Consider the following 12,131-nt stretch of genomic DNA (forward strand, 5'->3'; position numbering starts at 1 on the left):
CAGTACACATTGGACAGAAGGTGGGCTAGCATCCACCAATCCATGAAGTGACAAATAGTTCTTCCTCTGAAGTTACGCCCAGGAGCAGTTTTGAACATTGTCATGAAAGTTGCAATTGAATACCATTTTTATGTGCTTATGTATAGATTATCCCTTTTGCCCCTTAGGTCATTGGCAATATATACTTTTATTCAAAAGACATAGGCATAGCCATGAAAATGTGTACTGGAGTATACGAAGTATAGCTAGTAAAAAAAAATAAAGTTAAAAGGGAGTGGGGGAACATTTGACCTTGGACTATCCCAAAACGGTTTTGCAAGTTTCACCCCTCTTGCACATATAGGTGGTAATTCAGACCTGATCGTTGCTGTGCGACTTCGCACAGCGGGCGATCAGGTCTGTACTGCGCATGCGTATGCACTGCAATGTGCCGGCATGTCACACGACTGCATCGGTACATAGCGACGGGATGGTGCGAAAAAGTGATCACACAGGCGATCGTAAGGTGACTGACAGGAAGAGGCCATTTGTGGTTGGTAACTGACCATTTTGTAGGTGTGACAAAGGGTTTAGAGGGAGAGTTTCTGACGTCCGCTTCGGCCCCGATCATCGCAGCGGCTGAGTAAGTCCTCGGCTGAGCAGAGACTGCACAAACTCATGTTTGTGCAGCTCTGCTACAAATGCGAACGCACACCTGTACACAAAGTACACCCTCCCACTATAGGCGGCGACTACCTGATCGCAGGGATGCAAAAAACGCACCCTAGCGATCAGGTCTGAATTACCCCCATAGTTTGCTGTTACACAGCGTTCAAAGAAGTTGTGTTTTTCCTGTGTGTCATAAAAATGCTTAGTTCAAAAGTAGAGCAACATGTTAACTTTTATTTTTAGTTATATTGAACAATACCCACACCAAACTTTTCTGTATGCTAACCTGGTTTACGGGGCAGATTATGTGACGTGTGTTTGTGTGGTATAAAAGATTTAGGGGTCATTTTTACTAAAGCTGGCTATACAGCTAAAGATTGATTGTCAAATCTGGCTGGTTGGTATGAAAATCTGGAAATGTATGGGAGCAAATGACTATTGACCATTCACTCCCAAACACTGAAAAGCAGACAAAAATGGTCAATCAGACAAATTGGTTAAATCCATTTAATTTAATCAATTTGTCTGAACTACCGGTTTTTCTTTGTGTGTGTGTGGGGGGGGCGGCAGTTTTCCAGTATTTCAGAGCAAATGGTCAATTGTCATTTGCTCATATACATTACCAGGTTTTCGTTCCTACCAGCCTTATTGGACAATAAATCTTTAGGTGTATGGCCAGCTTAAGCCTTGGGGAGAGAGAAAGTGGATGAAGATAAAGTACCAGCAAAATCAACTCCTAGATGCCATGTTACCGGCTGTGTTTGTAAAAGGACAGAAGCTAATTGTCTGCCCTTTATCTGCATCCACTTTATTTCTCTCCGAGGCATAGTAAATAGACCCTTTAGTGATGGTCGTAAGGCTGTCGAAGATGATGAATGTCCCGGAATGCCTTGCACATCAGAAACAAACGAATATGTGGTAAAAATTGAGAAGAATGTTCAAATTGACCTTCAAATGGATGATGGCAGAAATGGTAAACAATCGCCAAAGAAACTGTTAAGTGAGCTTTGAATTAAGATCTTAACGTGACAAACGTTTGTGCAAAGATGGCTCCAAGGCTGGTCACTGCCGAGCAGGAAGAAAATCGAAAGTATATTTGTACAGAAGTTTTAGAACAAATTCAAGCAAATTTTCGTATTTTAGAGAAAATGTATTACCTGTGAGTAATCATGGATCTTCCATGGATCTCGTATGTTCCTGAGACAAAGCCTATGCATTGGAAAACACCATGACCAAAAAACGCACGTCAAAACAAATCCAAATTCAAAGCCATGTTAATTGTTTTCTTTGCTATCCAGGGTGTTATTTTGGCAGACTGGGTACCAGAAGGCGCAACAGTGAATCAACATTACTTCAAAATGTTCTAGAAACTTTGCGTGGAAGAATCAGAAAAAAGAGGCCAGAGTTCTGGAAAAATGGTTTCATCCTCCATCAGGACAATGCATCGGCCCACTCAGCTCTCTGTGAAGCAGTTATTGGCTAAGAACACCCTCCATACTCACCAGCACTAGAACCATGTGACTTCTTTCTTGTTCCTAATGTCAAATCTGAACTTGAGATAACCCATTTTGCATCGGTTACTGAGGTAAAGAAAACAATGCAGCTGTTGAGACAGCTGATGGATAATGAGCTACAGCACAGCTTTGACCAATGAAAAATAAGAATACAGCAGTGTGTGGATGCAGAAGGAGTACATAGAAGGGGGAACAGAGTTAAAATGTATTTCCTATAATTAAATGTAAATTATAGCATCAGTCTTGTTATTTAATAGCCACACCTCATAGTGTTATTACTCGCACTATGGGAGGTATCCAGTTACCTGAGAAGAAACATCGGGCTCAAAATGGACATTTTTCGTGATTTTTCCTGATATTTCACCCGTATTTGTATAGAGGCTATCCAATTTGGTAACCTGTAAATAATAAATTAAATAAACACAGGTTCAGTGAAACCTGACTGTTTTCGGTAGACACAGCAATGACGCTGTTTTGGGGGTTTCTGGTTTATCCGGGCTAATAGGATAGCCCCTGGCGAGACAGTTGGCGGCGGTAATTGACCGAGGTTAATTGGATACTCCCTATGTATATAACTATACATTTGGTGAGCAGAAAAAAGGCTGCTCAAACCTATAGCATCCAATGAGATTCTAACAGCAGTTTTTCTTGTATTATTTTCAAAATGAGGGAAAGCATTTTGGGTTACTGTACATCACTTATCTGCTGTGATCTGACTGACAGTCTCTGAGCCTTGTGTGGAATATACTATTGTACTTATTCTATCAAAGGAGGTTGTCTCCTATTCATCTGCAGTTGCTACTTTTTTTTAAACCTTTCGTAATGGTATGATGATCGCACAGATGGTAATGCAGACAAATAAAAAAAGAAATCTTATCTGAGGTTCTCAAACACTGTCCTCAAGGCACCCCAACGGTCCATGGCATTGCACAGATTGTTAAATCAAATTGACTGAGGTTCTAATAAAGTTACCTGTGGCTATGCATGGATAAACTTAAAACCTGGACAGTTTGGGTACCTTCAGGAATGCGTTTGAGAACCTCTGATTATGATCGCCACAAGGTTCCGCAGCGCCTAACAAAGTACATAAATGAGCAAGAAAAGAAAGACTTGCACTGTCTTATGTAGGGCAAGCACATGATCTATAAACATTGTTGCATAAGGGACATGACGCTGAAATAATCAAGGTGGCAGAAATAAAGGGCTAGCTGCCATTGTATGGAGTAGAAAATGGTCTAAGAAAGGGAAAGCACATGAAGTTAGAGGGACCTGCTTGTGATAGTTTACATTGTGAAGGGGAGTGACAGGCAGACAGGGGTGACACAGATGGGGTAGCAGTGAGCATGTAGCAGAGGGTTAGATTGAAAAGTGCCTGGATTTGATGAAGTGGTTCTTGATAGCCTATTTAAAGTTTTGTGGAGAGGTAGAGAATTCTCGAGGTAGGGAGCACCACGGCCAAATTCTTGGAGGCAGGAATGAGAGGAAGTAATTATTCGGCAGGAGAGGTGGAATGAGAAGCTTGAATTGGTTTCGGAAGGGCTTGTAAGAGGGGAGGGGGACGTAGTGCGTTTGAAAAGGAAGATTATTCGGACAGCAGCATTGAGGATAGATTGGAGTGGAAAGAGACGTTTGTCAGGGAGGCCAGATAGTAGGAGATTACATTTAGTCCAATCTGGAGATGACCAGTGAGTGGATGAGGCTCTTCGTAGCATCGAGGGTGAGGGAGGGTCTGATCCGGAAATATTTTTGAGCTGGAAATGGCAGGATTTGCAAGAGGTACTGATGTGTGGTTTGAAGGAGAGGGAGGAATCAAGGATAACTCCAAGACAGTGAGCTTGTGGTCTAGAAGATAGTTGTGCGAATTTCCCATTAGGCACGTGACTCACGTGCCTAGGGGTGGCACTTGGATGCTTGTGTTGGTACAGTCGGCTGTGAAATTAACCAGTAACTGCTAAATATTTCCACTGTACTGTACCATACGCCATCTTGAATGAAGTGTACATGCCCTTGTAAGCCGTCTTACTTAGTAAATATGTACACATAATCTAAAATGAAAAAATAAAATAATGGTTACTGGCTTTTTCTTTATTCTATTAAATTGGCTATCATCAAATTAATGAGGGCTTGTAACCATTCAATAAAAATAACAAAATTAGGGGGGGGGACAGCTGTTACTGTTGTGCCTAGGGGCACCCTCACCCCTAAATCCGCCACTGGTTGTGCCGTCAATAGATAGTGAAATTGTGGGAGGTGAGGTTATGCGGGAGGGTGGGAAGGTGATCAGCTCATTCTTAGACCTGTTAAGAGAGCTCTGGGACATCCAAGAAGATATAGCACAAGGACAGCTGGAAATACAAGTGAGGAGAGAGGGGCAGGGGTCATGGGAGGAAAGGTAGCTTTGAGTATCATCAGCATAGAGATGATTTTGGAAGGTGAAAGAGCGAATGAGCTCGCCTAAAGAGGACTTAGAGAGAGAGAAAAGGAAAGATACAAGAAATCAACCTTGGGGGACACCTACTGTTATAGGGAATGTGTGAGAGGCGGAGTCATGAGAGGAGACAGAGAAGGAGCAGTCATAGAGGTAGGATAGCCAAGAGAATGCAGTATCATGCAGGCAAATGGAGTGAAGGGTTTGCAGGAGAAGAGTGTAGGCCACAGTGTCAAAAGCTGCAGAGATGTCTAGAAGAATAAGCAGATCGTTGTTGCTCTTGGATTTGGCAGCATGGAGGTCATTGCAGACTTTCGTGAGGGCAGTTTTAGTGGAATGGAGAGGATGGAAGCTACACTGAAATGGGTCAAGCATATGTAATGAGAGGAAAGAAAAGCGTAAAGGGGTTGTAGACCCCAGCTCCTGTAAGCTCCAGGAGTTTGGAGACAAAAGGGAGAAGAGAGATGGGTTAGTAGTTAGAGTGTTAGGTTCAAGAGTAGGTTTTTTTAATAATGGGGGAGACAAGGGCATGCTTGTAGGCGGAGGGAACAGTACCTGATATGAGGGAGATATTGAGGAGGTGGGCAAGATGGGAATAGGTAGAAGCAGAGAGGTAGCGGATGAGGTGGGAGGGGATAGGATCTAATAGAGAGAGCTAGACGAGAGCCATTACTTCATCTCTCCAGATACAGTGAACATTTATTCAGATATTTGGTGAATTTGGAATGTCATGGTTGAGGTGCTCTCAGAGGGTGAATAGTGGTCACTGGGCAACACAGTTAAGAGCAGAAGTAAGGGGAAGCATTGTATCGGAAATGACTTGTTTAGGAAAGGAGAGTGAATAGGAGAGAGAAGTGAGTCAAGCAGGAAGGATAAGGAAACTGTTGATGGCCTCTGTTACACCAAGTAATGGTAGCCTTAGGAGGCAGAGGTGTAGAAGCAGAGAGGTATAAGTTGAGAGGTGGTGTTGGTCAGAGTAGGGGGAATGGGGAGTTGGAGAAGTCAGAAATATCACAACCGCGAGTGAAGACCAGATCAATTGAGTGCCCATTCACATGGGAGGATAGGAGGTACACTGTGAGAGACCAAGCGATGATGTGAGGTTAAGGTGTTTGGAGGTAGAGAGCTCTGTGGTGATATCAATTGGGATGTTGAAATCGCCTAAATAATGGAGGGATTGTCTAAAGGCTGGATGTAAGCAATTGAAAAAAAAAAAATGAACAAACTGAAATGTTGGCTGCTATAGTGAATACTCCACATTTGGCTATACTGTCCATTTTAGTTAGTTTGTGCATTGGAAACCATCTGTTATAGGACACAAGACTTTTATGGCTTACATACTGTAAGTACATAGCAGACTACAACCTGGGCTCTGAGTTAGGAATGTTCTGGTATACAAACGGTCCGCTGGTAGGAGGCTTCACAATGATTGCATGGGAGATATCAAGTTGGAACTCGTTCATCCCACAGTACTCAGCTTGGTGATCCTATAAGACAGAGAAGCTAGGGTGATTGGAGAGATGAGTGACTGCAAATGTCTAAAGAAAAAAAAAAAGTGAATCTTTCTATAGAAACTTGTTAAAACGTGCAAATTGGGAAATGCTGTAACAGCTTCAGTTGAATGAGGGGCCTATAAAATACTAGTTGAATGAGGGGTCTAGTGGTCCCAGAAGCTAACTGTTCCTGGATAGTAGACTTCCTGACAGATAGGACACAGGTGGTGAAAGCGGGGGGAATTCACCCATCAAGCGTGGTCCATTAGTACAGGGGCCCCTCAGGGCTGTGTCCTCTCACCTCTGCTCTTCTCCCTGCACACAAATGACTGTACTTCAGAAGCGCAATCAATAAAGATCATCAAATTCGCCGATGACACCACCATCGTCGGCCTCATCAAGGATTGGGACGAATCGGCCTATAGACGGGAAGTAGACCGGTTGGCCCAGTGGTGCATCCACAACACCCTTGAGCTCAACCCTCTCAAAACTGTCGAGATGATAGTGGACTTCAGGAAGAATTCTGCTAGTGCACCTCCGCTAACGATTGCTTACACTGTGGTATCGCTAGTGGACTCCTTCAAGTTTCTAGGGACCACAGTCTCCCGGGACCTTAAATTGGGGTCCAACGCTGACGCCACTGTTGGGAAAGCGCAGCAGAGGTTGTTCTTCCTTAGGCAACTAAGGAAGTTCAACATCCCACAGAAGCTTCTGCTCCTCTTCTACTCCGCGATTGTGGAGTCGGTACTGTGCTCCTCGATACTCATATGGTACAGCTCCGCCAACGTGAGGGACAGATGCAGGCTCCAAAAGGTGGTCAGAACCGCAGAGAAGATCATCGGCGCCGACCTTCCCTCAGTCCAGGACCTGTACCTGTCCAGAGCTAAAAAAACGGGCAGCGAAGATGGTAAAAGACCAGCTACACCCCGGCCACAACATGTTTAACTTTCTTCCTTCAGGCAGGCGTTACAGGGCCGTTCCCGCCAGGTCCACCAGAAGCCTCAAAAGTTTCTTTCCCCAAGCGGTCCGCTTGCTGAACTCCTGAACATTGACTGACTAGATGTACATGTAACTAACTTGTGTCTCTACGGTATTCCTATCTGTATGACTTTAGGTGCCCCCCCCCCCCCCCCCCCACCTGCTTATCTGTTACCTACTTGGCTGTTGTATAGCAAACCGAAGACAAATTCCTAGTATACACAAGTATACCTGGCCAATAACGCTGATTCTGATACCATTCTGTGATGTAAAAGCAGAAATGTATCGGTGCTCCATAGCCAGACAGGGTCAGAGAGAAACCGCCCTTTTACTTCCCATCACTCTCCAGTTAAGAGTAGAGTAGGTCCAGCTTCTTGCCAACATGTCTGTATAGTGATTGCTGTTTACAGGTCGGGTTGTGTGCATTTCTGTCTCCTGTCCCAATAAGGCTGGATTTCTATTTTAGCTGTTGGATAAGATGTCACTGGGCAGTAATCCTCATGTTGTGATTTGGTTCAGTGCCCCAAAGCTATTTCCACTTCAGTCATTGGTGTGTTGCCAGTTTATGCATGAATCTGAGCATCTTCCTGTACCACGTTATTATTCTACTGTGGGGTCTTCTATGGATCTGTAATAATCATTGGACAGCTGACTAACAGCATAGTGAGGTAGCTGCATCATTATGGTCCTGCTGTGTGTCTATATTATGTAACAGAGGCTTCTAGATGCTAAAATCTAAAGAACCAGTTTTTTGTTGGTTGGATATAATCCAAGAGAACTGAATGATAGAGCTATATAGTCTTTGTATGTTCTCACACTGTGTGTAGATATTTATATCTCTGCACAAGCTTTTCAGGGCATGCAGGTCTTTATGGAAAGAAAAAAAAAATCAAAGGATAAATTAAAATAAAAAATCCATATCAAAATCCAGGATCCTCACCTTAAGGTCTTGTGTGTGCGGTTACTTTGAAAGACCCATGTGCCCCATATACAGAGGTGGTGGGCACCTGCACTGACTTTCTTCAGCTTCTCTGTCTCACACATCAGGGGGCTGTCACCTTACCGATCAGCCTCCTTATATTGTGTGCCTGTAATACCGGTCTCACATCGCAAATGTCAGGTCGCACCCGAGAATTGGAAACTAGTCCTGCCTGGGTGTGACCCGGCATTTTCGACCCTTTCCAGCTGGATTCCCGACTCGGCAATATGCTGGATCAGGTTGACATCGGAGGCGGTGCTGGTAGATGAGATCATCTCCGCGCCACCTTTACCTATACTGTGAACGGGTACCAGGTCACATCGACCCAGCAACCCGTTCGCACTGCACCTGACCCGGGAATAACCCTTCTTTATTTCCGGGTTAGGCAACCCGGGAATTCGGGAGTGACTCATTCACACCGCACAGCGATCCGGCAATATACCAGGTTGATAGTGGGTTATTTTGTGTGGTGCAAAAGGAGTAGAAGTGATCTTTTCATACAGTGCTGTACTAATGCAGTATGTAGACATTCAGTTATCCCAAATACATCAGATTGTGTTTCAGGTCTACTATTTCTATTCTCTAAATGTCTTTTTTGCTTTACATTAGATTGTTTCAGTTATTAAAGAAAATGTAACAGCAACTTTCTGTCACCTACTGTTCTGTTAATGACAATTTAAATCTTAATATAAAGTACCTAATATATTTCTATTTTAACGCACCCTGTCTTTAGTGTATTCATTTTCACATTTCTCCCCTTCAAAACTAGGTCGTCATCTTGTTGAGTTCACAGGAGATTTGTGTTATCTATGCAGTGCAGCTTGTGACTTTTATATAGAACATGTGTGACTTGGCAGCGTGGTGGTTGCCGGATACGGGAGCTGTACTGTTGGCTATATCTCCTCCTACCATTAAGCTTCATTTGTAATATTTTAGCGCTGATTTTAAGCAATATGGTGGCGCGCCACAGGTTCCCTGTGTCGTGCTCATATGAAGGTAGATATTTTAACGAAGTCAGTCGAGCCCTAAGTGTCCCTACATTACTGCATGCACCCTTAGTACTGTATGTGTAGTCCAGGTCTGTATAAAATGTTAGTGCTTGCAGCTGCCTTCTATGATTAACCCTTAGTGTTCCTCTTTCCACAGATGCACCTTCAGGTTTCCCAGCACAAACATCAAGATTACGTTTACTGCTCTCTCATGTGACAAGAAGGAAAAGCAGGAGGCCTCCGAGTCCCCCATCAAACCAGTGCAGCCTCAGATCTCCCCCCTCACAATAAACATTCCAGAGAACATAGCTCATCTGATCAGCCCACTGCCTTCTCCAACCGGTACTATAAGGTAGGTAGTAGGTGGGTATGTAACCCATGTTGCTTGGGTGATGGTGACATTGGCACAAACACTGATATTAAGCCCAACCAATTGCACATAATAAGAAATGGTTTATAGTGCAGTAAAGGAAGTTTACAAAGAGCAAAGATGTTGAGTTGATGCTACTAATAATTGGATGTTCATTCTGAAGAAGCCTTATAGGAAAGAATGTCAGCAGCCTTCCTCACCTTAACTCGTAGAATTGTGTGCATACACCTAACAGAGCTGCACAATACATGCCTGTGTCGCACCTGATCAGTGCGCAGTTTCTCAGGCAGTTGTTGGCGTGGAGAGAGAGGATCCAGCACAGCATCAATGTGTCAGTATTCACAAACTCTAGTAGCTCTTGGTATGAGACACCCACAGTTCTGCTAGTGGGACACAGTGTTTTGTTTTTTTATTATGAGGTTAGGGTGGGGAGAACTCTTAATTGACAATCATATCCATGGACCAAATAGAGGTGTTATTGGGAGTTTAGATGTTCTAAATACCCTCTAGGCCTCATTTGCAATTTAATCCAATTTGAGATTACATTGTAAATTTTAGAAATCTTCATTTCTAGCCCAGAAAGTGTGCTGGATCTTGGTGGTTGGGAGTAGAGTTGATGCTTTCCCCTAATCCATTCTTATTAAACCAAAAAAAATCATGGATTTATTCCACCACTTTTTATTTTCTTGTGTTCTCTACTAGCTTGTCATTAAACAGCTATTCTGGTCTCCCACCCACCGCCTATGGTCTCCAGCTGCTGTACAGCACTGGCTTTAGATATTAGTGTCAGCTGCTGTTCTGGTAGCTGATTGCAGTGTCCTTCAGTACAGTTAAATACATTCTACTTTGCATAGGAAATGATCACAACTTTGGATCATTTCTGATTAGCAATGGAAATTGTGACTGTTATTGACTAATTTCATGTAAATCAACTTTTAAGGCTAGAGGCTGTTTATCCCAGTTAGATGATATTGCTTGCAGTTCATTAAGGAGTATAGTTTGAATTTGTGAGGGACAGCATGGTTTGCGTAGTGGTTGGCATTACTGCTTCATAGTGCTGAGGTTATGAGCATGGATTTTCTTCGGGTGCTCCGGTTTACTTTCACAATGCAAAAATATACAGGTAAGTTATTTGCCTTCTAACAAAAGTGCAACTCTAGTCTATTTGTGTAGATGTGGTAGGGAATATTTATTAGTGACAGTTATTTATAGCGCACACATTCTGTAGCGCTTTACAGATAATATTTAGTAATTCGCTTCAGTACCTGCCTCAGTAGAGCTTACAATCTATATTCCCTGTACAACAAGAAAAAGAAAAGTACCTTATTTGAGCGGACACCCTACCTATACTGGAGGTTAGAGAATAAGATAAATGACATCTGCTGTTGGGCTACTAATGGTGGTGAACCTGTATCCACATATCTGCAATCCCCTGAAATAAAGATGCCTGAGTCACCAATTGGAAAGGTCTGTGGTGGCACCGCTACCGCTGTTGGTGGGGGCAGACATGCACAAAGTTGACCCCATATCTGTTCCAAGTCTTTGTATGGTGAAATGTACACTACTTTGTGGGGTCAACTTTATGCACGTCTGACCACACCAACAGCGGTAGCGGAGCCTCCATGGACCTTTCCAATTGGTGACTCGGGTGTCTCTCTATATTCCCTACCAACTCTAAAACGCAACCTTTTAAGTTGATTTTCAGACAGTTCTGTAGGTTCTCCTGTGCTGGCTTCATGAGTACCCCACATATCCACTGCCTCACTAGTGCCAGCACTGTATGGAGAAAACCAGATGAGAAAAAATGCTGTCTGACTCTATTTGTAAAGGTGTGTACACACGGTGAGATTCTGTCTGTTCGATTTTCCCTGAACTCCCTGGAGGCCAGCACCTCCGATTTTGATTACCTTTTCTTGAGATTTTGACTATGTCGTCGTGCGATTTTGTCTTATGTGCGATTTTGTCTTATGTGCGATTTTGTCTTATGTGCAATTTTGTCTTATGTGCAATTTTGTCTTGTGTATGATTTTGGCTTATGTGAGATTTTGACCATCTCGTAATAGTGGGCTGACATTACAGGGTTGGGGGGAGTGTCTCTTTCTTTCAAATAAAGACTGGCAGACATTTTAAAACAGTGCATTTCTGCTCTGTGGCTGTGTAAAAGACAATATTAATATTTTACACATTTTTGGCTATCAGTCCGGCACCCACCGCCCAGGGGTGCTGGGGAAAGCCTCGGGCTTCATCCCTGGCCCTTGGGTGCCTGGAGGAGGACAGGACCCTTTATTTAAGGGGTCCCCACTCCCCCAGGGAACCACGGCCAGGGGTGACTAGTTGGGGTGTGTGATGCTGCGGCCGCAGGGACTTGTATAAAAGTGTCCCCCCGACTGCGGTGTCATCTCCCTGGCTAGTGGAGCCCGGTGCTGGTTTCAGAAATACAGGGGACCCCTACTTTTGTCCGCCGTATTTTTGGAACCAGGACCGGTCCAAGAGCCCGGTGCTGGTTGCTTAAATATGGGGGACCCCTACTAATTTTTTCCTCCGTATGTTTGCAACCAGGACCGGCTCAAAGAGCCCGGAGCTGGTTATGCTTTTGGGGAGACCTGCACATCGGGGTTTTTGTTTTGTTTTTTACTTTTTACACTTAACTTTTTAGCACAGAAGCATGCACGGATCTCATTTATCTGTGCATGCTTCTGACTTTTAGTAATAAAACATGACCAAAAATGGTT

At 43.7% G+C, this 12,131-nt stretch overlaps 1 protein-coding gene across 4 annotated transcripts in view; it reads left to right on the forward strand.

Annotated features, from left to right (window-relative positions):
* The window catches only part of FOXK2 (forkhead box K2), a 165,046-nt gene that overhangs the window by 112,673 nt on the left and 40,242 nt on the right, over positions 1 to 12,131 (forward strand). For all 4 annotated transcript variants that reach the window (XM_063960987.1, XM_063960986.1, XM_063960989.1 and 1 more), the window contains exon 2: positions 9,187 to 9,381. In XM_063960987.1, coding sequence (XP_063817057.1) covers positions 9,187 to 9,381 — 195 coding nt within the window. The remainder of the gene's footprint in view (positions 1 to 9,186; positions 9,382 to 12,131) is intronic.

The sequence above is a fragment of the Pseudophryne corroboree genome, chromosome 3, assembly GCF_028390025.1.
Source record: "Pseudophryne corroboree isolate aPseCor3 chromosome 3, aPseCor3.hap2, whole genome shotgun sequence".
Classification (NCBI taxonomy): Eukaryota; Metazoa; Chordata; class Amphibia; order Anura; family Myobatrachidae; genus Pseudophryne; species Pseudophryne corroboree.